At 33.8% G+C, this 27,997-nt stretch overlaps 2 protein-coding genes across 3 annotated transcripts; one reads left to right on the top strand and one right to left on the bottom strand.

Annotated features, from left to right (window-relative positions):
• The first annotated feature begins 4,021 nt into the window (after window positions 1-4,021).
• LOC115953160 (transcription factor AS1-like) lies at window positions 4,022-8,847 on the top strand. Of its 2 annotated transcripts, XM_031070689.1 has the most exons (3): window positions 4,022-4,442; window positions 4,566-4,611; window positions 7,350-8,847. In XM_031070689.1, the coding sequence occupies exon 3, from the start codon at window positions 7,406-7,408 to the stop codon at window positions 8,477-8,479; it is 1,074 nt and encodes a 357-aa protein (XP_030926549.1). In that variant the 5' UTR covers window positions 4,022-4,442; window positions 4,566-4,611; window positions 7,350-7,405; the 3' UTR covers window positions 8,480-8,847. The 2 variants fall into 2 exon arrangements, with proteins under 2 accessions (XP_030926549.1, XP_030926548.1); XM_031070688.1 differs by lacking the exon at window positions 4,566-4,611 and having other exon boundaries at window positions 4,024-4,442.
• An 866-nt stretch (window positions 8,848-9,713) lies between these two features.
• LOC115952160 (methyl-CpG-binding domain-containing protein 5-like) lies at window positions 9,714-26,610 on the bottom strand. The gene is made up of 3 exons (XM_031069235.1): window positions 26,446-26,610; window positions 10,037-10,162; window positions 9,714-9,950 (listed from the first exon to the last, which is right to left on the bottom strand). The coding sequence occupies exons 1-3, from the start codon at window positions 26,608-26,610 to the stop codon at window positions 9,714-9,716; spliced, it is 528 nt and encodes a 175-aa protein (XP_030925095.1).
• Between the last annotated feature and the right edge of the window lie 1,387 nt (window positions 26,611-27,997).

Below are 27,997 nucleotides of genomic sequence, written 5' to 3'. Positions count from 1 at the left end.
TATATATATATATATATATATATATATAATCATACCCTCATTAATTAGGTTGTTGAAGTTCAACAATCAAAGTCAATATCACATCATTTTGTAGTACCTTTAGTATTTTTTCCATAACAAGACTTCCAAAATAGGAGACCAATAAAAATTTAACCCAATTGAAACCCTAAAATGTTTTTTAAAAATGTTGCAAACGTTTTAGATTAACAATGACTACTAATCACTCTAAAAAAAAAAAAAAAAAAAAAAAAAAAAAAAAAAAAAACAATGACTGCTAATCTTCCTCTAATAGTTTGAGACTTTAATTTTTGTAAACTAATCTCTTACAAAGTTACACACCAAATAATATCTATCCATCTCTCTTAAAAACAAGATATAAAATTAAATTTTAGATTACAATGTTAGCTTTGTCATATATTCAAATTAAAGTAAATTTCTTTTTGTTAAAATTTATGCTTCATCTATGATATTCAATCCTTTATATGAAATTAAATTTAGTTTAGTTAGTATTATTCATCAATTTATAAATTTAATGGATTAAACTAGTCTTAATTAGTATTAAATAATTTTATTTAATTGATGTTTACATATAAAAAGCCTCGTATAAATGTTTTGCCTTAGGCCCCAAATTATGTTGGGCCAACCTGGATTATGAGCCATACTTGTCATTCAAGTATCCACTTCAAGAGAATACATGTGAATGATTTAAATAAAATTCAAAATGGAAGATCTTTGTAAATTCTTAATTTTTATTTTATTTTATAAAGTGATGCTACAATTACAATATTTTTCACAAACAGTTTAGTTAGCAAGCTTACTAATTCTTGTTAAATACCTTACTAACAACTTGTCATCTTGGCAGGTATGAAATTGTTTGCCTCTAGAATTTTTGTTTTGTTTTGTTATTTTATTATTATTATTTTTTAATTTTTTATGATGTAATAACATAATTTTTATTATGTAGTAACTGATATGTAATGGAATAATATCATAATCAACGAATATCTAAAATACCATAAGAATGAACAAAACAAAAAGAATAGAGACATAATTATTTCACCATTTTTTCTCCATAATTTTTTATATATCTTATTATGATCAATATAATCAAAAGTAGTTTACACTTTACATAGCGATTTGAGATGGAAGTATACCTTAAATGTTTTAGCTAGAAAGAATGATGTAAAAGAAGTTGAATTGAAGGAGTAATTTTTAGGTAAGAATACGGAGAATAATGCTTATTTCTTTCACATTCATGAAAGGGTTCGTTTATTAGATTCATGGTGAGATCTACCATAAATATTAGGGTCAGTTTAGTTGGAGGGGTGAAAAGGCGGGAAAATAGAAAATGATGAGAATGTAGAAAAGTATGATGATAGAAAAAAATTTAATTTCCCTCATTTTTGTTTGGTTGGGAGTAGAAAAATAGAGGGATAGAAAAAGTGAGTTTGTGTAAATTTACTCATATACCTTTGTTAAAAAAATGATGCCCAATTGAAAAAAATGAATAATAAAAAAAACAAAAAAAAATGCAATCACCCAGATTTATTAAAAAATAAAAATCACATCTAAAAAAAAAAAAGAGAGCAAAAGAAAAAAGAAGAAGAGCAACGTCGGACAAAGCTGGCCCCAAAAAAAAAGAAAAGAAAAAATGGCAACGTCCAAGAAAAAAGAAAAAAGAAAAGAAGGAAGAAGCCAATATCCAAATTCAAAATAAAAAGGAGCAAGACTTAAATACAGTATTTATGTATTGTTCTTTAGGTTTTTCTTTTAAAATTCTGCCATGTAAATTTTTTCTCATGAGATAAAAATGTATTTTTTAGTTAAGTAGCACGTGACTAAATCTTAAGAGAAGAACCTAAAGAACAACACCTAAAGTACTGTATCTAAATTTTGTCCAATAAAAAAAAACAATGTATTGGACTAAGCTTATGGGCAAATGCAAATAGACATTTTTGTCATATATCTATCAAACTCCTTCCACCCAGTTTTCTTCCTATTTTAGAAAGAAAATTTTTTGGTGAACTCGAGAGTAAACACATGGATTCTACCATTATTTTCTTATCTCCCTCTCTTAACCAAACACTCTAAAAAAAAAAAAAAAATTTCTTTTTTTTTTTTTTTTTTTTTTTTTTTTTTTCATCATCTCTCAAATCCATCCTATCAAACACACTTAGAGTAAAAGCATCATTTCACTATATTAACTAAGTATCCATTTGACATGATTAATTTTATCAACTTACTTTATTATTTACCTTAATATATAATTTTTTTAGTAAAAAAAATTTAAATTTTAACAAAATAAGCTAATCTAAATGTAGCTAGAAATTTAATACCGCAGCAAGAAGAAAACAAAAAAGCATCAAAATGAAGAGGACAAGTAGAGTAAATAAAGTAATCGGTGAAAGGGCACGGAGGAATATGATATGAGAGAACGTAGAGAAGAGAAGTAGTGGTCTGTGTGATGTCGAAGAGAGCGTTTCATTGGTACTGTTAACCCAGAATTAAAGAGAGACTGAGATGGGACCCACCACCACGTCCAAGAGAAAAAAAAAAAAGGAAAAAGAAAAAAAAAGGGACGTAACGTATCACTGACATATCTGCAAGGCGTTTCTGAGCAGTAGCAGCAGGTCCCGTCTCCATCAGACTCGTCTCCTTGTGCCGTGAAACGCGGACTACAGTCCCCCACCCCCTCACACTCACTTTCTAGGTCCCACCTTCCACGTGGCACTCTTATCTCGATTACTGTGCTGTGCCTCTACCCCTAATGATGATGGCTTTGGCTTTGGCAGGCACCGTGAGATCCTCACCTTTCGATCCTCTACACTCTACACTCTACACTCCTCCTACTTCTTCTTTTTTTACGGCCTATTAAAATCCTCATTATTATTATTCCTCGCCACTCATAGCCAGGCCTATATGTGTGAGCTATATAGACACAAGAATAGCTTTTGTCTTTCTGTTCCGATAGGAGAGAGTCTCTCTCTGACGCAAAATCAAATATGGAATCAGAATTGTCTCGGGCGGGGGCCATGACTGACTGACTCATGACTCAGGACTCATGAGACTATCACAATTCGTTTGATTCATCGCCTAGCCTTTCACCCACCCCGTAATCAACATCATTTCTTGAACCAACGGACGGTCTGATGCTTTTTTGATTCATCGCCTTTCACCCCACCCCGTAATCAACATCACGCTTTAACCTTTAACTCTACTTCGTAAATATATATATATATATATATATTAATAAATCTGTTTTTGAAAAAATTTTATTAAGAATTGAAAAAGATGTCAAATTTTTTTCAATTTTTAATAAATTTTTTTCTAAAAATGATATACAATTGTGTTCCCTTGGCACACACATAAATAGAATCCATATATATGTATATATAAATAAATAAATGGGAGAAATTTACTAAAAATAACAAGACAAGGAGAGGGGGCTGAATAGCTAAAGGGTAAGTGACACGTGCATGTGTGGTCCGCTTCCCAATAATCTCTCTCTCGCCGTACCTCCGCTGCCTGACTTTCAGATGGCGTCAATTTAATTACCCCCTCCCCTCCCAACCGAAATCCCACCCAAGTCCCAACGACTCTCCTCTCCTGTCTGTCATGGAAAGAAAAACGAACAGAAACATCCAAATCTTGACCAGCTGCAACCTTATTCTATGGCCCTGATTGAGCTGTCTCTTTCCAAACATCACAGTCTGGTTCGCATATCAAGGGGTGCTCTTAATCACGAGTGTTAAACCGCCGGAAAACTCTGATTAGTGTTTAAAACATTTTTGGGAAAAAAAAAACCCCGGAAATTGAAAGCCGCGCGAAATGACGGAATATGGCGCATTTTAAGCGCTGAAATCGAGCGTGCGCCTTTACAGCTCTAAATTGTATTAGTAACTTTACATTAATCATTAATGCATAGCTCTATCACTGTCTCTCTATACTCCTACAATAACATTAAGGCCATAACACGCTTCATCAAATGTGTGTTTTTATGTATCACCAGTAAATACCCCCGATCACATTACCCATTAACGGGGGAGCTTACGATAGCAAGTTCCCGAAAACACGTAAGCGAGTGTGTTTGGACTGGTTTCCTCTCCATTCGCGTGCCCTTCTTTTTCGCTTACTGTCAGATCTCTCTATCTCTGTTGTCTTAACTTTTTATGACTCTCTCTAGTCTAGTCTAATCTCTCCTTTCTTTCTTTGCCCATTTCTCTCTCTCTCTGGTCCTCTATTACCGTGTGCTCTCTCTCTCTCTCTCTCTCTCTCTCTCTCATTCATTCTCAGAGTGTAGGCAGGGATATTTCTCTCTCTAGGGTTGTGAGTATTTTTTTTAGCGTTTTCCTTCCCATTTTGGTTTTTAAAGTTCCATCTCTGTTTCATCTTCCAAGAGATGCGTCGAAGACGAAGCTACCTTCTCAGTTACTAAGGGAAATGTAAGCCTCTCTCTCCTTCTCACATCTTTTTATCTTGTTTAACTCTGGTTTTCTCTGGTTTGTTTGGTTGATGGGAAAAAAGGTTGGAAGATTGTTAAGTTTTCTATCTTTATCGGTTCCCAGAAATGGCGTGCGTTTTGGGATTTTCTGACATCAAGAAAATTCCATGGTATGTTTGTGTTTTTTAGGGAATGGTATCCACTATCCACTATCATCATAATATATTATTTTTTTAATCTCTTGATGAATAATATTAATCAAAGGGCTAAGACTAAAAAACTTCTGATCATTGTGGAATAATAGAAGCAACCCATGAAACAAAATAACATTAAGCAGGGATATTTTTTTTTTTTATTTCAAAACTTGTTTGCTAATTGAAATTGATGATATTCGCATTTACCAAAAGAAGAAGAAGAAGAAGATAATAGCCGTTGCTCTTTCTAGATGATTGGGCAATCAGGCAGATCCCATTTTTAAAAATGAAAAAAAAAAGAAGTCATACTTTTGAATAAGCAATTTTATTGAATTTATCCGTTTAGTATGAAAATTCAAGTACAGGGGGATTTCTGACTCACTGTGTCACTTTTATTGGAAGGAAATAGTTGGAACTCCAAACTGGTTCGGAGATATCTTCACTTGAACCCGTTATGTGATGATCCATGCCTAGTTTTAGTTACATAGTTTTTTAATCGAGTCGTGTGACTTGTTTAAATGATACACATGGATATCCAGTAATAAGATTAAGGAAACGGATTGAATAGAGGAATCCCGAACATTGTGCAATCTCAAATTTGTCGATATCAATGGTGACTCATTATTTCAATGAATCGTTTCTTCAAACAGATCTTTGTCTCAGTAGAATCTTCCAGTGGCATGTTTCGGCCTATTCTTATAAATCTTGACGCAGTGGGTTTGTCATGATAACAAAATCTTTCAAGAAGATACAATTTTAAGATAACTCTAATAGTTTTTTGTTTTTTTGAAATGAATATTTTAATTCTTTCTTTTGCTAAATGATTGCAAGTCTTTCTTCTTTCTAAATAGTTTGAATGGTTTTCTTTTTGTAGTTGGTGAATAATCTCAATAGTTTACTTAATAAATGATGTGAGGTATTTTATCTCTTATGAAAAAGAACTGATGCTAGACATTTTCCTTCTTTGCTTGGTTTCTCTTTCCTCACAGAGTTCGTAGTGAAAATTTATTTAGTGTTTTTTTCCCTCTTGAAATTTTGTCAGTCTGTCACTTTATGATGAAATTTAGTTCAGCCCATGAAAGGATTATGAATTTGTGCCGTTGCTCTAGAAACTACTTTTTTTTTTTTTGCCCTACAATTCAACTCATAATCAGATTTGATCATGTTTGTTCTGCTGTTTCAAATTCATGTGTGTATGTCATTGTTGTGAATGTGTGATGTAACATTGCGAAATCATTGCTATACTAATTGAGAACCATAATTTTGTAGTATTTGGGTTTGTTATTTACTAAGTTTGGATGTAGCTTATGTGGCTTATGAAAGTAAGAATTCAATGCAAAATGTATATGACATGAAAGTGAAAGTGATCAAGAGTTTATAAGTGACACAGTTGTTTGCTCATTGATATATGCTCAAACCTCTAAAAGCTAACCTCTAAAAGCTTTGATGGAGGTTTTTAAGTATTTGGTTCATTGATATTGATTTTACATTATCTTATATAAATCAATGTCTAAATTGAAATATTGAGTGGTAGCTATCCACCCTCCAACTATGAGAATTTGCATATGTACTCTGAAATACAAAAATTCTTCAATCAACAGCTCAATTTGAGATTAGTCTTCCCAATAATGTGTTATTTGTAGATGCTAACTTAAACGGTGGATGCACATCACAAATTAGTCTTGAAATAATAGGGTGTCAATTGTAATAAATTTATTGTTTAGAATATACATTGCAAATGCTGCCATAGTTTTAGAGTATATCACTGCAATTATTCCTTTATATATATGTGTGTGCGTGAGTGTCCGCATATATATATATATATATATATTTCTCATATATGTAAGGAGTCGCATATAGTAAGGCTGCATAATGTCTGTTGAATTTTCGAGGTGCTAGAGCATGCACTTACAGCATAATATATTGCTGACCCCCACACTGGCATACAATTAGTGCTGGACTATTGTGATGCTCGTGGGGTACTTGGTTAGTGTATGTCAAGTTGAACTAACTTGTACTGATACTGTTAATGAGAAACGTATTTAGCACCATGATGTATGGTGTCGTGTTGATTCTTTGCCTCATGTTCTGATTGCTGTGCTGGCTAATAAATCTATGCTGAACTAAAAAAACATCATATTCTCTCTCTTCTGTATTACTGAATTGAACATACATCTCTTGTGAGTCTGGTCGAGTGAGGTGTCATATCTGACTAATTCCCAGTCTATCTGACTAAATCCCTTGTTGGATTGGTTGTTCAATGTCACTATTTCTTGTGAAAAGTGCCTGAGTTGTACATGGAGGAAACTCATCTTTCTATATCTATGGTTGTTCAGTTGATACAGGAGGAAAAATTAAGGCATTGGAAAGTTGCAGAACTTACACTAACTGTCTCAAACATAAGCGAGTAAATTATTTTTAGTTAGGTGATAGAAACAGTATAGAACAGAACTTAAATGCCACTTTAACGTCCTGTACCTTTAGTTTCTGTAGACCTTTGTCTTGTCCAGGAGTCCACTGTGCAGTGCACAACTTTGCTTTTTGACTTTTCTATTTAGTTTGTGTAGGTTCATTTACTAGCTGGTTCTCTCTTTCAGAAATCTCATCTGGTTTGTTAGTATTAGTTTACGTTCCAGGATAACTTTAAATCTTAGATATTCATTGACAATCTGTTTATGGACGACTCATATTTTGATCCTTTGTAAAACTTTCAGATACATTATGAGGAGTTTAAGTTTGAGGCCATGGGCAGTGGTGTTTGCATCTGGAAATGAAGGAGAGGCAGCGTTGGAGATCTGAAGAGGACGCTTTGTTACGTGCGTATGTCAAACAATATGGCCCTAGGGAGTGGAACCTTGTGTCACAGCGCATGAACACAACTCTAAACAGGGACGCGAAATCCTGCTTAGAAAGGTGGAAGAACTACCTCAAACCTGGCATAAAGAAGGGATCCCTCACTGAAGAGGAGCAGCGTCTTGTCATCCGCCTTCAAGCCAAACACGGCAACAAATGGAAGAAAATCGCAGCTGAAGTCCCAGGTCGTACTGCTAAGAGACTAGGCAAGTGGTGGGAAGTGTTCAAGGAGAAGCAGCAGAGGGAGCAGAAGGAGAACAACAAAACAGTTGCTCCAATCGAGGACGGAAAGTACGATAGGATTCTTGAGACTTTTGCAGAGAAGCTAGTGAAAGAGCGCAAGGCCCCAGCCTATCTCATGGCCACTTCCAATGGCGGTTTTTTGCATTCGGACCCACCTGCTCCTGCACCAGCTTTGCTACCTCCATGGCTTTCTAATTCCAATGGCACCTCCACAGTCAGGCCACCCTCCCCTTCTGTGACCCTCAGCCTCTCTCCCTCAACTGTTGCGGCCCCTCCTCCAATCCCATGGTTGCAGCCTGATAGAGGACCGGATAATAACTCTCTTGTTTTTGGAAATTTGCAGCCTCAAGGTTCGGTCCCTGGTTGTGGAGAGAGCATGCTGATATCTGAGTTGGTGGAGTGCTGCAGAGATTTGGAAGAAGGGCACCGTGCGTGGGCAGCACATAAGAAGGAAGCAGCCTGGAGGTTAAGAAGGGTAGAGCTGCAACTTGAATCAGAGAAGGCATGTCGGAGAAGGGAGAAGATGGAAGAGATCGAAGCAAAGGTGAAGGCTCTTAGGGAAGAGCAAAAGGTTGCTTTGGATAGAATTGAAGCAGAATACAAGGAACAATTGGTGGGACTAAGGAGGGATGCAGAAGCCAAAGAGCAGAAGTTGGCTGAACAATGGACTTCAAAGCACTTGCGTCTTACCAAGTTTCTTGAGCAGATGGGCTGCAGACCCAGGCTTTCTGAACCTAATGGCCGATGAGGAAGATCAATATACACAGCGGGGGTGGTTGTGTATCACGTCTGTCTTAATCCTTAGCTTTTTTCTGCACTGATATCTTGTTTGCTTGATCATGTGTCCATTCTCCTCTGAAGTTCCTATCATAGGTGTTTATTTATCATTTCTGTCTACTTATAGGTTGGAATGAATGAATGTAAGGAAGCAATCGCTGAACCTGCTTTACTTGCATTTTTTTCCCTTTTAGCTGTATATTATAATTATATTCCAAATGTTGCTTTATTCTTTTTTCTCTTTCCCCTCCCCCCCTTTCGAGAGAAGGATAATCTGGTTCATATGCTTAGTATTGATTTTGGTTGAATGAATATGATGAAAATATGATCTTTAATGAAGAGGCTTAGTACTTGTACTAAACTGTTGGTGAAAAAGCAATCAGTTTGCAGATTGAGTACTGTGATGTTTTTATGTCAGTTTATATAGAGAACATCCTTGTTAATTTACAGCTGGTTATGTTGCCTCATACTCCCCCCCACCCCCGCCCAAAAAAAAAAAAATCAAATTCCCCCTAGTGCCATGTGATCATCATTTGCAGTGTAAGGCACAGAGAAAGTCTAAGAGACAAAATTTTGAATGTGACAAATTATAAATGGTAAGCACAAAAATGATGTCAATAGGTTTTTCAGATAAAAACCAATAAAAATTTGACAACTCAACAGGAATGAAAAAAAGTAGTCAAAACTTTGTTTTTTATTTGTCATGGGAAATGGATATGCAATGCAATATGGAACTTAATTAGTAAATGTTGGAAGTCGGAGAATTATGTTTCATTCAAGCCACAAAAGCTTTGCCTCCCAACACTTCGGCATTGGTTTAAATTTATTAGTTCAACACTGATTCCCGTAATAGAAGAAGTTTGTGATGATTTTATTGCTGCCTGCTCCAAATGTACATGGAAAGGCTGTTTAAGTTTAGTATGACTAGAAATACTGGCAATAGAGTTTTAATTAAGAGACTGATATACTCGCAAAAGCGTAGTTATATGGTTTACAATTAAACTACTATGCCATTTGGTGTTTTGCCTGGTCCGATTCCTCGAGAGTCAACTGCAAAGCAAACAATATCATGCAGAATTAATTTCATGATTATCAACTTCAAAAAGAAAAATACTGAAGAAGTTATAACTTGTAAGATATTATAACATATAGCAAACAGCACAAGCCAGGATGGTAAGAGTTGGTTGTGGTAAAAGAAAAACACCTTACACGAAAGATAGATTGTTATTTTCCTCATTGATGCAAATGAATGTCTCAGCCCAATGGTTCTTCACAATTTCTGGAACCATTGTTTCCCCGGAGAATGGGCTCCAGTCATTGTTCTCAGCATCACTAAGAACCCATGTTATTGCTTCAGGTGGGTTTGCAAAGTCGAAGGTTTGAGTGATCTTATTCTTCTTCTGGGAAATGTTGCTTGAACAGGACTTGGAACTTTGTGAATCCTGCATGAGATCAGAACAAATGACTGAAGATCAGCCAATCATTGTTTTATGTCAAGACGGGGTAAGTAGTTCATTTGCTAACTCGCCTTAGAATGTCCACCAGGTTGTGAGGCCTCCAGAGTTTCCTCAGTTTCATTTGCTTCCATTTTGACATACTTCTTAGCTTCTTTCAGTGAACGGAAACGCTTTCTTGTCTTCACTTCATGGTAAAACTGCACAAATTATTCTTTGTCAAGTTAAATTTGCCAAATTTTTGCTTGCAATACATAATACTCTAAACATGAATTCAAAATTGTAATTCGGCAATGCTTAAGTGTACTAATTATAGGGACATTTTGTATCAGAAGACTGATCATGGAGCAATTTGGCAGAATAATGTTATGACGGAAGTTTGTTATCACTATATTGCAGATGTGAAGTTATTTGGAGGTATGAGGAAAGAGACATAATTTGGCATTATTTTTGCCTAATTATGGAGTGATTCGGCTTTTCAAATGCCAAAATGAAAGGGAAAAGTGAGAGAGATTATATATGATAGTGTAATTTGGTTTAATCGTGTACTTCAACTTGATAATGTCGAAATGGCAGTCCATTAATTGCTGCAAAAATAAGTTTCTATTCAATAGCATACAATAGGGGTCTTATATTCGGATCTTACAACTAACTTTTGAGCCTAAGAAGAGACAATCACGCATAATTTTACATGATAAGCTGCAACCTTTTTATTAAAAATAAACAGAAACAGAGATACACAATAGATGCTGACTTTGGTGGTAACTTTTTTTTAATGCAAAAAACAAATCTTTTCCTGATTAGCCAATAAGGCTATATCATCATGTCTTAACTTTAAGTGGTTTTTGGAGAAAAATGAGAAAATATACTGCTGAAAAATAACCCCTCCAAAGTCCTAACAAATCCAAGAAGTGTGAATGCGTCATAAGATTTAGCAGTAAACATATTCTCTCAAAATATAACCTCTCCTAAGTCCTAACAAATCCAAGAAGTGCAAATGCCTCGTAAGCTTTAGCAGTAAACATACTCTCTCAAAATAACCTCTCTTAATTCCTAACAAATCCAAGAAGTGGGAATGTCTCATAAGTTTCAACAGTAAACATACTCTCTCAAAATAATTTATCCCAAGTTCCAACAAATTCAAGAAGTGGGAATGCCTCATAAGCTTCAACAATAAATGGCTCAAACATTTTCAAGCTTTAACATCAAGAATATCAACTAGGAAGACTCAAAATCAGCCTAGTATCAATATGTTCTTATCTTAAAATAGCAGATAGGAAAGATAAATAAAAGTAACAACTTGCAGGAAGCCAAAAAATTCATAATACTTCATGTCCAACTTGTTAGGTGAAGCAAGTTCTCACAAAAGAAGTGACAATTTTAAGTAGCATGGAATTGAAGGTGTTATGCAAAAATAGGGAAGTGTAGTGACCACCCACATTCAACCAGGCATTATTAAAGTCGAAATATACTATTAAATTCCGCATTGCCAATACCGACTTATGCTGCCATAATCTTTCACTTTTCCCTCTCATTTCAGCATTTAAAAGGCTGAATCACTCCTTAACAATTGTCATAATAAACTTCCCTTGTAACGATATTCTGCCAATTGACTGCATGATCATGGTTTGAATTATTTGTGCAACAAGTAAAAGCTCAACAGTTGTACATAAATAAATTTAAACTACCAGGGTCAACTTTAATTTAAAGCAAGCCGAAGCAAGAAAATGCGTCCCAAATTCCCAATGCTGTGAAGAACTAGCTAGTGTGAGATTTGAGAATGCATCTTGTATATCTCAATATTCCTAGAAAATTTACGGTGGGGAAGCCCCGGTTATGAAGGTGAGTGTCACTTCAGAATTGGGAATTTCCTACTGATAAATCACTTAAGATGAAAATTAGCTAGGTGAGAGACTACGTACCTAGATGATTAGAAATAGGGCGAGCTCATTTGGATTAATAAAAAAAAACAATACAAAGAAAATATAAGCAAGGATCAATCTCTGCCATATCAATTATGTTGTTTTCATCAACTTAGTAACATGAGAGGAAGACTAGCTGTAGTTCAACTATTTGTTAATAATTTAATAAGAGTAGTGTAGTAACATAGTCAATTTATCAGAGTTTAAACTCAGAGAGAGAAAAAAAATCTAGTCAAAACTTCCATTTCAATCAAGTTCAGCAATACATTATTGAGATTGATAATAAGAGCTATTGTTTTTTTCCTTTACATTACATATTTAGTATGTGTCTAGTCATGGAAATGTGCATATGTCAATAAACTGTGTTCTTCATGTTTCAGGTGGCAAATAAGAATGCGATACTCTAGAGTAGTCACCATATCATAGACCTTTGAAATGCGTCTTGAATCAACTTATATTACAATAATAAAATTGCATTATGAGATTTTATAACATATTCACTAGCAGAAAGTTTTCTTTCCTACTGTACTGACTATTGAGGTTCATAATTTCTCCATCATAGCATTAGCATGGTATGTATATATGTAGGAAAAATGGAAGTGTTAACAAGATCATCTAATGAAGTAGCTTTCTTTTAAAACTAAGAATGAGACTTTAGCATATGGATAAACTACAAAAGATTGATAAGCAATATTGTTTGTAACAGTAGCATTAGACAACTTTCATTTTGTATTCGAGCAATGTTCTATTTTTGCTATAAATAGTGTGTTTTAATTTTGGTTTATGAGTGAGGTTAAGACATCGATAACCAAGATAGCAGGGACCGTAATTGAGAAAGACACAGAAGGCAAACCGAAACTCTATTTTGTGGTGATTGTATGGACGTAAAAATGGATAACACAAACAACCTAATAGCTAGAGTAAATTGCAATCCGGCTAAGAATTGAATAGCTTTGCAAAAGGGGAAATACCATTGAACACGTGACAGACATTCTATTTATGAGATAGGCAGCGGTTTCAAATGCAAAGTGTCAATATTTTTGGAAACACAAAGACCAGCGAGGAATGAAAAACTGATTAAAACAAAATGCCTATTTCGCAGTTCAATTTTATCATTTTGTTGCTTGTGAACAATGAACCATGCCATATTGCCATATATGGCAAAGACACAATTTAATTGGGGTGGTGAGTTTAAATAAGAGGTAGAGTAGAGCAGACATGTGAAAGAAAAAGAAAAACTTGAAGATTCAACAATGGCGGAAACTGAGAAAAATAGAGAGAAAGAATTTTCTGAAGTAAACTCTATCTTTCATTCAAGCTTAATTATGCTTACATGCACACTGCTCTATATATATAGTGTATCATAGCTTATAACAGTTTCTAGAAGAATCCTATCTAACAAACTCTAACTAATCTCTGACAGATTTGATAGATGTACAGAAAATATCTGGAGATTCAACAATCCCAGATTTTGCTCAGTGAGGAAGAACAATCCCAAATGACATCATTTTGCTGCCTTGAATAAAACATGCCAGACATAAGAGAAAATGATGCCGTTTATCATTTAGATAGACGTTACCGTTTTGAGCTTCAAATTTGTTTAAATCTAAGTTACTATTGAGCTTGTGACCATTGGAATAGTGTCCAATCTTTCTTCTTCGTTTTTGTTTTCAACGGTACCACTTACATCCCCCCTTAAAACTAAGGGGTCATTGGAAACCATGGTTTTGGAACGCAAAAATTGAAAACGAGAAGAGGAAAGATTCTTTGTAAAAATGTTAGCTAACTAGTCACCAGTTGTAATGTAACGAATTTGAAGGTCACGGTGAAGAACTCGGTCACGAAAAAAGTGATAATCCACTTTGACATGATTTGTTCTGGCATGAAAAACAAGGTTTGAAGCAATAGCTAGAGCAGAAATGTTGTTACACGAGAGCTTAGGAGGAAAGGAAAGAAAGATACCAAGATCCTTCAAAACTTGACGAATCCAACATAACTCAGCTACAGTAGTTGCAAAAGCCCTGTACTTGGATTCAGTGGAGGATCTGGACATGGAGTCTTGCTTCTTTGCATTCCAAGTAATTGGATTATAGCCAAGATAAACCAAATATCCAATGGTGGATTTGCGATAAAAAAGATCACCAGCCCACTCTAAATCTGAAAAAGCTAAAAGGGACAATTGACCACACTAGAAGAAAACCCCAAAATTAGGAGTTCCATTAATATATCTCAGAATTCGTTTGGCTACAATCAGATGAGTTTCATTAGGAGCAAACATAAACTGGTAGACCTGATGAACTGCAAAATTGAGATCAAGCCTTGTAAAAGTCAAATAGTGGAGTGAGCCCACCATACCCCTATAAACATGAGGATTAGCAAAGAGAGAACCTTCAGCAGGAACTAATCTCAGGTTAGGAGCACAAGGGGTCTTGGCAGGCTTTGCAGATAGCATGTTGTGCTTAAGAAGCAAATCATGATCATACTTAGATTGATTTAGAAATAACCCCTTAGAGGTTCGAGTAATGTGCAAGCCCAGAAAATAGTGTAAATTGCCAAGATCCTTAAGCTCAGACTCAGAACTTAGCTGCTGAATCAAAGACCGTAAGAAAGAGGGACAGTTGCTAGTGAGGACAATATCATCTACATAATCCAATAGAAAAATCAAGAACTTGCCATGCCTCAGTATAAAGAAGGAAGAATCAGCCAAAGAAGCTTGAAACCCCAAGTTAAGAAGGTGGGTGGAGAATCTCTCAAACCGTGCCCTAAGGGCCAGTTCGAGCCCATAGAGAGATTTTTGCAGGTGGCATACATGATTAGGAAAGGCAAGATCCACATAGCCGAGGGGTTGTACCATATACACTTCCTCTTTCAAGAAACCATGTAAGAAGGCATTTCTGACATCTAGTTGCCTCAAAGGCCAATTGAACTGAACAGCAAGAGATAGAATGATTTTGACAGTAGGTGGCTTAATTACTAGACTAAAAATCTCCTCAAAATCAACACCATATTGTTGATGAAACCCCTTTGCTACTAATTTGGTCTTAAACTTGATTATACTACTATCATCACTATTATGTTTTAGCTTGAAGACCCACTTGCAACCTACAACATTTTGAGATGGTGAAGGTGGCACCAAGGTCCAGGTGCCTTGTCTAGTAAAAGTAGTAAACTCCTCATCCATAGCTGAGCACCATTGTGAAAATTTTGCAACAATTTTATAAAAGGGAGGTTTAGTGATGGTATAGTCAATCTGAGGCTTGGATGCAGATTTTGAAATAGTGGTTTCAAGAGCTTTGGGCTTGAAAATGCCAGCCTTAGACCTGGTAGTCATGGGATGTGTGTTCTAAGTAGGTATAGTGATAGGCACAGAAGTCACAATAGTGGACTGCAATGGCTCAACAGAAGAAGGAACAGGTATAGGAGATGATGAAATGATGTGAGATGTAGAGGAAGGAGGTATAGGAGCTTGTAGCTGAGGGGTAGGCGTAAGAGATGGGATAGGTGATGTGGAAACAGTGGGTTAATAGGGGCTAGGACTAGGACTGGCACTAGAGCTGGTGGCAAACTGAGAAGGAGTGTTTGCAACAGGAAAATGAGAAAGAAATGTCAACTAATGAGCGATTGATGTTGATGGGGGTTGTGTCAGAAGAGGAACTCAAACTCATTGAGCAAAACATGTCTAAATATGTAAATCTAAAGTGTATTAGGCTCTAAACAAACATAACCCTTTAAGTAGGCAGGATAGCCAAGGAAAATGCAGGGCTTAGTTTGTGGTTGAAGTTTGTGTTTATTATAAGGTTCAACAAGAGGGAAGCATGTACAACCAAATGTTCTAAGGTGAAGCAGATCTGGTTTGGACTAAAAAAAAAGCTCCCAAGGTGATTTGTTTTGAAGTAAAGGAGTCACTACAAAAAAGATTGCTATTAGCGACGGTCAGAGTTTGTCGCAACAACACAAAAAGCCGTCGCCAATTAGTAGTGCCGACTGTAAAAAGCCGTCGACGTCCGTCGGCAAAAGCCTTGTCGGTAATACTATATTACCGACAAGGCCGTCGCTAACACTCATTTTCGATCGTAAAAAGCCGTCGTAAACAATTCATTTTTTCTATCGAAAATACTTCTTCATACGAGGAACTTGGATGACCAAATACATTTTGTGATGAACAAAGGCCGTCGTTAATGTATTTTTTCGATGACTAAAAGTTGTCATAAATACTTGATTTGTCGTCGAAAATACAACTTCGTGCGAGGAAGTTGGATGACCAAATATATTTTGCGACGAACTAAGGCCATTGTTAATGTATTTTTTCGATGACTAAAAGTTGTTGTAAATAATTGATTTGCCGTCAAAAAATACAATTTTAAACGATAAAGTTAAATGACCAAATTCATTTTGCGACGAACTATTGCCATCATTAATATATTTTTCTCAACGACCAAAAGCTATCGTAAATATTTAGCTTTTCGTCAAAAATACAAATTCTTAGTGACCATTTACTTTTTTTCAACGAACTTTGACTGTTATTAAAAATTAGTTACCATGTCACTAATAAATTATTTGCAACAAAATAGCTTCATCGAAAAAGAAAAGGTCATTTATATTACTTTAATTGCAACAAAAAAATTATGTTAAAAAAGAAACACATAAATTACATGAAAGTAAATAAAATAATATATAAATTACAAACATACATCTCATAAAAAATTCTCCATTCAAATAACAAGTACAAATCCATAATTTTTCAAGACTAATAAGTGAATAATGCAATAAAAATGAAAATATTAAAAGGTCTACAAAATAGCATGATGTTCAATAATACATGAAAGTTATATTATATACTTCACTAAACTTGAAAGGATAAGTATTGGAAGATTAGTCATCATCTGAGCTAGTTTCGTCTACTTGAGAGTCACCTTCCTCCTTAAAGTCATCTTGTGTAATTATTCACACTACGATCTCCTCCCTAACATTGGTCTGCAATATTTTAGATTAAATTGAATAAATATACAAAAATTATAACCACGCAAATTTTTATATTTACAGTAAATAATAAAGAATTAACTAAAATATATTCATTTAAAAACATTAACACAATCACCATGATAAATGACAAAACATTAAAAATAAATTCTTACTACCGACATAAACATTGCATCTATCATAAATTCTTACTACTGTCAAGAACCTTGTAGTTCTCCTATGAATGAGAACTTTCAAGAATACATCCGCTGCCAATAACCACATTAATAGTACATCCCCATCACTCTTAACAATGTATCCATCACCACAACAAGTCACATAAAATTATATATGCACCAAGAATAGCAATTAATTGAAAATTATAATAAGCAAATTTATCACTTATTTCAACAAACTCAATAAAATAGAAAAAAAAATAATGTTGGTTATATTGGAAATAAATTATATGTGTAATAGGTGCTTGCATATAATTAAGACTAATCAACAGATTGGTTGGGACCACCAATACACAGATTGTGGTGTGCCTTTGTTTTAGAATCTCTTTCCCTCTCCTCTGTGTGTATGTTTGTTTCTCAAAAAAAAAAAAAAAAAATTGTCAAGAACTTTGCCTACAATATGATTGTATATTATGAAAGAGATATATCTAAACCAAACCCAAAATTTAGATTAAATAAATCAACCAACAAATCCATTTACTAATCCACTACATTAACAAAATAAATCAGATTATAAGGATTTAAGAAAACTAACCTGAGCTATAGAGGTGGGAACTTTTTCTTCTTCTTCATTTTCTTAGTGAGTGAATTAGAGTGTTAGTATTTAGTGAGTAAAAGGGAGGCGTGGGATTGAAAAAAGAAAAAGGGGGGCGTACTGTAGCTTCTTTTGTCTTTTCTAGGAGGGAACTAGAGGTAGGGTTTTGACTTTTCTTTTTCTTTTTCTTTTTTTTTTTTAAGTTAAAATGATAATGTGTGATTTTTTTTACAACAATATATAACGTGGGGCTGGGTTTTTATAGCAATGTGACTTTTTTTTTTTATTAAAATTATGTATTTTGTTTATGACAATATGTCACTTTCTTTTTTTGGTCACTTTGAAATATCACTTTTTTTAATTATTATTATTATTATTAATAAAAGATAGAAACACTATGAAATCTCACTTCTTGCAATTTTTTTAGCAAGTGTTCTTTTAAAAAAGTCAGGGAAATATAATCTCAATATTGTTTAGGTGGATTTATTTTATGGAAATATAATCTCAATGTTTAAAAATAAATAAAAATAAACTTTGTGTATTTTATTTGGGAAAACCACTCCATTTGATGGGAAAAACATTTTCCATTTGACATCCCATTAACAAAATTTTGTTAAATTAATATTAAGAATGTTGTGTACTAATCTGCTCACAAATTTTCAAAATTATCTTATTTCATAATTAAAATTCATTGATATCAATTTTTAATTAAAGAGTATTTTAAAATATTTAGTATGATATTTTTTAAAAGTTTTTCAACAGGTTGTCGAAAGAATTGTCGTTGCAAGTATTTTGGTGCTTGATAAACTTTGCATTATTATTCTATAATTTTCAGTATTGTATATACTATTCATTGTTAAAATTTGATGAAGAAAATTTTATAAAAAAGCATGATAATCGAAAAAACCCTAAAATACAAACCAATACTTAAAACCCACTCAAAACCTCCCTATTCAACCTAATTTGATCCTATCGAGTGGTCATAGACCCAACTTCGATGGTTGACCATGTTTGACCAAATATTGACAAAGTTTTGCAAACTTTGACTACTCATTTCTCACAATCTAACCGTCTAATTGTTGTCATACTTCGCCAACACCAATATCTCACCACATTCTTCCAATCCAACGGTTGGATTTTGGATTTGAATCTAGAGCATTATAGACATGTGTTGTTGTACCAAAACACCAAGAAATTTTGATTGGTTATGTTCTCCTAATCCAATCGTTTGATTGAGCTCAAAATCCATGAAAACCAATATTTTATCCCACTCTTTCAATCTAATGGTCAAATTTTTAAATAAACTCTGGCATAAGATGGATGCATGTCGTTGTATCCACCTATCATGAAACTTCAATCAATAAAAATATTCAATACTCTTCCAAGAAAGTTATAAACTATATAAATATTACTAAGAATCGAGAAAATGACCTACAAAATGCAACCAAAAACCTGCAAAATGACCCCAATGGATTTGCATATGACCTTTGACTTTGCCATTTTTAAACTTGAAGCTAATAAAAGCATAAAAACCCAAAAAATCTTAAAACACATACCAATACCCAAAACCCACTTAAAACCTCCTGATCTACCTAATTTGATCAAATTCAGTGCTCCTGGAACCAACTTTGAAGTTTGACCAAAGATTGACCAAGTTTAATAGACTTTGACGAAGTTTTGCAAAATTTGACTGCTCTGTTCTCACAATTTGATTTTCTGATTGTCACTGTAATTTACAAAAACAAATATTTCACCACATTCTACCAATCCAACGGTCAGATTTTGGATCTCTGTCTGGTTGCATGATGGACTGTGTTGTTGTACCCACCCACTGGGAAACTTTGATTAACCTCGTTGACACAATCCGACCATCCAAAATGGCTAAAATACGCCATTAAAGCTAGGAAATAACAAAAATACCCATAAACTTCTAAAGTGACAAAAGTGCCCCTAAAAGCTTCAAAATAAATGACCAATATTGCCCTTAAGTACTTGGAGGGTCTTAAAAGATTTTTTTTTTTTTTTGTGCAATTTTTAAAATTAAGAAAAGAATCTAGATTTTTAAGACAAAATTGAGGAAAATTACCATTCAAAGAAAATAATAATTTTTTATGGCCAAATGTTTGTTGGAAATCACCTTTATTGTGACAGATTTACCTTACCGTCACTAATACCTTCTTTTCTTAAGAAAATTTTAACTATTAATGATGACCAAAATGTCCATCGCAAATAACAATGCAATATATAGTGATGAAAAACAATCATCAAACGCATAAAAATAAGGGCATGAATTCCCCCATTTAAAAAAAATTACCATTGTCAACGGCTTAGGTCCATCGCAAATATTATTTATTGGGAGGAATCCAATTCTATCATTAGTACATTTTTTCTTTTAAAGAAAATTAACTATTTACGACAATCAGCATGTTCCTCGCAAATACAAACTCAATTAGAAAAATAAAAAAAAATTAATTATGATGGATAAATGTCGTCACAAATATTGTGAAAAGTAAGGGGGAAATTTTCCCTCCAAAATCTTTCCCCATTTTCGATGGTTTCATGGTTGTCACTAATACATTCTTTTATATTTACGATGGAAGAATGTTTGTCGCAAATAATAACACCCTAAAAAATATATATTTTGTATTTTCGACGTACAAAAGTCGTCGCAGGTGTTACTAGTTCCTACGGTTTTTATTTGGTCGTCGTAAATAATACTTTATTAGCGATGAACATTTTTATGCCATCGTAAAAAGTATGGCGGGAAAAATTCCCTCCAAAACAAATCATATTTTCGACAAAAATAATAGGCATTTTCGACAATTTCATTTTGCCGTCACAAATGTTTTAATATTTGACGAATAATTGCCGACAAAAGAGACTTGCCGTCGAAAAAGCTAGTTTTTTCAACAGCTTTTTGTAGTCGTCGAAAAAGTTTTGTCGCAAATAACAATCTTTTTTGTAGTGAGTAGGAAGTCTATTAATGATATGAGTGGCAGTGGAAACTGCATATGACTAGTAGGACAAAGGAAGATTGGAATGTGATATCATGGTAAGAGAACATTCAATGAGATGCCTATGCTTTCTCTCAGTAGTGCCATTCTACTGAGGAGTATGAGGACATGAGGCCTGATGTATGATGCCATGACTAGAACAAAAATGATTGAAGACAGTAGAAGTAAACTCAACCTCTAACTCAATCTCCTTCACCACTATTACTACTCTCTAATATGTTCAATTTGATGTCAATCAAGCTTGACTGCAAAAATTACATTCCATGGAAGCACCAGTTGATCATAATAGTATTGGAAGCCTATTCCTTGATTGAGCATATAGATGGCTCATCCTCTCAGCCTTGTCAGTATGTTCTTGATACTCAAGGAAATCCAGAGTTTCTAACCTGGAGAATCAAAGACAAAGCTTTGCTTTCTTTGATCATTATAGCTTATAACAATTTCTAGAAGAATCCTATCTAACAAACTCTAACTAATCTATAATAGATTTGACAGTACAGAAAATATCTTCAGGTTGGAGAAAATATCTGGAGCTCAGTTAGTTAGAACAGAGCAAGTCCAGATTTTGCTCGATGGGGAAGAACAATCCCAAACGACATCATTTTGTTGCCTTGAATAAAACATGCCAAACATAAGAGAAAACGATGTCGTTTATCATTTAGATAAATATCACCATTTTGAGCTTCAGATTTGTTTAAATCTAAGTTATCGTTGAGCTTGTGACCGTTGGAACAGTGTCCAATCTTTATTCTTCATTTTTGTTTTCACTAGTACCACTTACAATATGGAGCGAACTCATGACCTTCTACTTTGATACTATGTTAAGGCTATGTTTGGTTTAGCCACAATCACTCAATTTTCATAACTCATTTCTTGTTTTTCATGGGCCCCACCACCAATTATCTTGTTTGGTTTGATTTTTTTTTCCCTCAATTCTCATAACTCATCTCTAAAAAATGTGAGAATGAATAGTGAGTTATGAGAACAAAAGTTTAAAGGAAATTGAGTTAAGTGGCTTAATTGTAATAAAATAGACATGGTTGGAACCCACACGTTAGTGCTGTCTCACTTATAAGTTAGTCAACAATAATGAGAGCCAATGGCTCTTTGCCATTTGGTCCTACAATGGAAACTCACATTTACTAAAACAAAGTTTTTTCACTTGCACTTGGACACAACAACACACACACAAACAGCTTTGCCTCATTCTTCATCTCTCAACCTCAAGTTATCACATCTCTCTTAATCCAACAGATCTCTTTCAAGTGAGTTGATCTAACCTTCATTTCTTTGTTTCAAAACTCCTTGGTTTAGGTTTTTTGGTTAAATATCTATAGATTTTTATGGGTTGGTCTGATATTTATATAGGTTTCTTTGGTTAAATATATGTAGGTATTTATGGGTCCTTCCTCATCATATTCTTATAAATGGGTTAGGATCATAATATTTTTTTTTTTTGGGGGCATAATTTGATATATATATATATATATATAAATATATATATATTTGTCACTAGGGATAGGTGTTTTAGAGTGGAAAAGGAAAAGAAGCCTTTTGATAGTTAAGGAATGTGACTGCAAGAGAGACGTGAGAGTACCAATTTGGGAAAATTCACACGGCAAGAGAGAGAGAGAGAGAGAAAGGGCCGCCGGTCTAGGGAGAGAGAAATGGCCGTTGATCTATGGATTTGAGGCTAAAGAGTAAAGACTCAAGCAACCTGTGTGTGGGTTTCATTTATGTGGAGAGAGATTGTTCTAGTATTTGTCTCAAACTCTCACGCTGGTTTAAAAGAGAAAAGATAGTAGCCGTTTCAACTAATGGGTTACCCAAACTAAGTTAAAGTTGGGTTTTCCAAACTAAAAACCAAGGGGAGTTTTGATGCCAAACACGGTGTGAAATGTATTTGTTTGTTTTTAGACCCCTTAAAACACAACCAGATTAGCCTAGTTAATTAACCAAGTGATTACTTAGTCAAATTATCCAAATCTAGGTTAATGCAAATATATCATATCATTGTAAAGTGTGGAAAATAAAGAACACAATGATATGATAACTCAGAAAAACCAAACCGGTAAAAAACCTGGGGAGGATTTAACCTAACTATCCTTAAGGTAAAACGAATCCACTATGAAAGAATTGAAGTTTACACAATAGCGACTTAGACCACTAACATCCTATTGCTACCTCGAGTAGGAAACTTACTACGTACCACGATCATGTGACAACTCTGAGTCCACAGACTACTTCTTTCTTAGATTCCCAACAATCACAAGCACTCTCGCTTGTATATCTTTAAACTCTTGAATCTGCAACTGAATTGATCACCAAGCTCTAGACATCAATCTTGAGATTGGGAACCCTAAGTTTATGTGAAGGCAAACACCTCTAGATCTCACAGAAGATTCACACACATAGCATAAAGAGCAACCTTAAAATGTGGCTAGAGTTTTTGCTTTTATACTTAAGACAAAACATAAAACCTTACATGTCAAACGGATTTGGGCTGAGTTGGAAATTCTGCAAAAAAAATAATCTGCACGACTTTCAATCGATCGAGTTTAATTCTCGATTGATCGAGCCAGACAGAAACTCGATTCCAACTTTACATAAAAACACATACTTTGAGCAAGTCTAAACAAGACTAAAACGTTTTGATCATGGTTCGCCAACATTACAAAATGAAGTTCTAATACATTAGTTCCTAATTCCTTAGAACCCAACAGTATTAAGAGAAAATAGGGAATTAGATATGATTTATGAGAACTAAGATATAAATTTTAAAATATGAGTTATGTGACATCCAAATATAGCATAAATTACCAATTTTGAGAGAATCAGTAATTTAACCATCACTAAAACAGAACCACAAGACTTCTTCATATAAAGAGGCAAATGACAAGATTACCCTAATTGACATGCATGGCATAAAGATAACGATCATGGGGATGCCCTAGATAACGATGCCAACAAATAGAGTCTACACATTCAGACACGCGAGCACTAACGAAGGGCAAGAATTTGGAGTGGTGGATGAAAGTTTGTAGAAACCAGACTCATTCGCTCTTTTTCATGGTGACCTAATCCTAGGCAAAGAAATGAAAGGGATGAACTTTCAAAGAAAAAATCATTATCTTTGCAAGAGTGATAAATTAAGAGTAAGGATTTGGTATAGAGAAAACACGGAAACATTAAAATCGCAAAAGGAAGGAGGAGGGGTATGTAGAGCCAATGTGAGAGAAGGGCCTTCGATCAGGCCTTGCCATTACCAACATCATGGTGCTCATGGACACAACAATCTTCATGAGTAGTTATACTGATAAGATTCGAAATGACATGATAAGTGTCACCAATATCTAGTAATCAGCTTGAAATCTGAGAATGAATACCATAGAAGGCAAGGTGAGCAAAGAGCTGAGGTTGAGTAGCAATAACAATAGGTTGCTATCATATGATCGAATTCGTAATAGATTTGACAGCGAGAGAAAGATTCATGGTTTGGGGTATCAGTGTTCCAATCAAAGAATTGGCCACATGAATCAGAAAGGTTGTTATATTTAGAATCTCCATTACAGCCAGATCCACGACCGCGACAGTGGCAACCTCAACCCCTAGGAATAGTAGGATCACCTTCGGCAGTGTTTTCTTCATTTACACAACTACCATATATATGGTATAAGGTTTATTTACTAAAACTGTGGCTATAGCTTCAATGTGGGAATTGCTTTCCTTTTGCTTTTGGGCATGATTGTGTCAGTTTGATTTCTATATGTGGCCATAATTTTTGCAAGTATAATGTAATTTCTACTCTATTTTTCTTTACTTTTCAAGGAAGAAGTTGTTGATGTTCTGTATGTTTTGTCACTAATTAGTATCTCAAAGAATATATAGTTTTTGTCATGGAATCACAGGGAATATGTTGTTATTAATTAAGTAATAATAATGTTTTTATTGCAGTCACATGGTGTAAAGTCGATGAGTTCACATTGAAGACTTTTTTTATCAAGCAATAATAATAATAATGCTTACAACTTCTTGGAGTCAACCTCCGATAATTCTTTCGATGTGTTTATGAAGAAAAGACATATTCAAGGATTACTTTACCTCTCTTGTTATGCCTACAATACTGTGGTTTAGACACCTCAAAGGAAGTTAATTGTAATGACTAGTAAAGCTTGTCAATCACAATATTTAGGCTATATTTGGTAATCTTTTTTTCCTCAATTTTTTGTTTTCAATGACAATTTTCTGTTTCCTAAGGCAAAAAAAACTTGTTTGTAACTTATTTTAGGCGAAAATCAAAAACTATTTCCAATTTCCATATTATGAAGGAAATTGATAATAGATCTTAAGCTGTTTTTATTTTTCAGTTTTCAAAGGCTTAAAAAACACGGAATAGAAAGGCCCTACACGCTACTTTAATGAACCGACACATTGGTTTGAGCCACATGAATAATAAAATATCTTTCACTCTCTTTCCCGTGCCTCCACTTTTTTTTCTCTCAATTTTCAGCTCTGAAAATTATATTTCCTCTCCAATCCCACGTATCTGAACCCTTAAATCTATCTCTACGCCTAAAAGAAAGCAATATCTTTGGGATGCAATTTGTTTTTTCTTTTCTTTCTTGAAATTTTACTTTTAAATATATTGAAAGTTTATTAAAGTATAATTATACTTTAAATTTGTATATAAGGAAATAAGATTAAAAAACACAAAGAGAAATCTATTAGCAAACACACCCAACTAGTATGACAATAAACTCCCTATTAAAAAAAAAAAAAAAAAAAAAGAGAAAAAAGTCCTTTCTTTTACTTTTTTACTTTTATTATTTATTTTTATGCATAAGAGTTTGCGAAAGGAAGCATTTTCTACGTGCATAGATTTTGTATACGCTCTATTTATTTCAAGGAAAACCTTTATGTGAAAATAATTTTTTGCATTTTTCTATGTTTGGTAGTATCTAAAAAAAATTTGATCAAAAGAAAATTATTTCTTAACTTCCTTTATTTAGCTTGGTATGAGATAGAGTTGTTTTCCACTAAAATTTTCTAAAAAATAATTATATCTCACACAAACCTAAATAAGGAAAAAAACTTCAAGCGAAACTAAATAAGATCAGTAAAGAGATAGTTTCCAACCCATTTTAAGATCACTACCAAATATAGAAAAATAAGATAGTTTTCTAGAAAATACTTTTTGAAAAATAATCCATTTTTCAAAAAATGCTAATATCGAAACAAACAAATTAACTATATATTCGAACATATAAAAAAAAAAAAAAAACCCTAATTAATTTACAAGACACTAAGTAATTTAACTAAAATTATGTATGTTAGAATTATGTAGTAAAATGATTAAATTTACTATTTTTTAATAGCTTAAACTTTTGGGTGAATCGTTAATTGAACATAGTATCAAAGTAATAGGTCCTGGGTTCAATTCCTAACTCCTCTACTATATTTTCCATTTAAAATCACATGTGTTGTGTTTCATCTATTAAAAGAAAGTTTAAGCCCACACGTAAGGGAAAATGTTAGAATTAAATGTGCTACATGCGAGGGAAATGTTAGAAATATGTGTGCTTAAATGATTAAATTTATCATTTCTCAATATCTTCTTAAGCTTTTAGAAGAATTAGTAATTTAACAATGTCCAAAGAAAAAAAAAACCCTTGATTCAAACTTTTTATCATGAGATGTCTCCAATTTCAAGAATTATAAAATTCACCTGTAAAATTAGATCAAAAGTCTGGAGTCTTCTAAGCCATATAAAACCTAATACCACTGCAAAAGAAGAGATGCTGAGTATAACGCTATTACCTGGTCTAATTTCCCAAAGTACTTAGCAGAGGTCCGTGGCCTTTGTTCCACTATCCATCCCTCTGGCAATCCATATTCTCTTCCATCAACAAAATGTACTTTTGGCATTTGGGGCTGCTGTTGATCCTCGCTCAGCATTCTGGGCTGCCCTTCCGTCGTCTCCATTTTGTTTAGCCCTCTTGAATTGTTCTCATCCATAATAACTCACTGTGTGCGCTCACAGAGAAGACTTAGTTATAAAGGTTACAAAAGTGAGAATATATCAAGCATCTATATATAACGCTCACTCTTCTTTTGTTGGTACATACACACACAGATTCTTTTTTGAAATTTGTGGATTACATTACATGCAAAATAGATATAGGGTGGCAAAGCGAGGAGCTAAGTCAATAAACCGCTTTTGTTTTATTCGGACAGGAAATTTATTACAGAGATTTATTAGGGTTCTCTACATCCAACTTATTCAACCCATTCAACTTATAATGTTCATTACAGAGGCTCTGGTGTGTCTATATATATATATATATATTTATATGCGTGTGTGTGTTATATATCACTTCCTAACAAAGTTTGGAAATGCATTATAAATTATAGTCGTCATTTGAGTGTGAATGATTTTCTTTGGGTCAAACTTACGAAGTACTTCTTGACAATAAAAAGGTTTGAATTGATGGGTGACCTAGTGTTTTTTTTCCAACTTAGTCACAAGACTGGGAAAAGAAAATAAATGAAACCTGAAGAAAAACTAGTATAAGAAAACCAGTAAAAAAAATTGACCTTTTCTTTTTTCTTCATTATTAAGATTTAATTAAGGCTCTTTGTGTAGTCGATAAATAATTCCAGTATCATGGGCTCACATCCAACTGCATCGCAATGCATTAATCATTGATTACATCTTGTCAAAATAAAAACTCTCATGATTTTTTAAAGGTGGTTTTTTTTTTTTTTTTCTTTTCAAGTCATAGACTATACTTAAAATATGTGAGCTCATATTTCATTAGTTTATTTACACTTTCAAAAAAAGAAGTAAAACAATACTTTTACAATAATTATTTTTTAATTAAAAAATCAAGGTATGAGTGAATTCACATATCATTCACGAGCTTAACTGCCCTTCCATTGAGTTTTTGCTTACCAATTTCCTTTGCCTTAGTTGAAATCAAAGGGTCGTTTGATAAGAAATTTTTAGTAACGTTATTTAAGTGTTGTGAACGGAGCATGCTTTTGGATTATTGTAATTTCTAATTAGCATAGGGCTAGTGTAACTTATATCAAAGCTACATTTTGCGTACTGGCTGCTGCAAACTTATGTCAAAGCTGCACTTTGCCCATTTTATATTTGAATGCATAAATTTAGTCTAATTTATACTTAACAGGAGTTGATGTAAATATATATCATATTATAAACTGAGCCTAACAACTGCCAAATTCTTTTACTTTTGAATATTCATTAATTTCTTGGATATATGCAAATGTTGATCAACCACATAGTAAAGGCAAATCTAGGATGACTTCTCTAGGGGCCAATGTCTAAGACTCCCATAACAAAAGT

Source organism: Quercus lobata, chromosome 7, assembly GCF_001633185.2.
Source record: "Quercus lobata isolate SW786 chromosome 7, ValleyOak3.0 Primary Assembly, whole genome shotgun sequence".
NCBI lineage: Eukaryota > Viridiplantae > Streptophyta > Magnoliopsida > Fagales > Fagaceae > Quercus > Quercus lobata.
The sequence above is the reverse complement of the archived record's forward strand: the minus strand, read 5'-3'. Positions and strand labels throughout refer to the sequence as shown.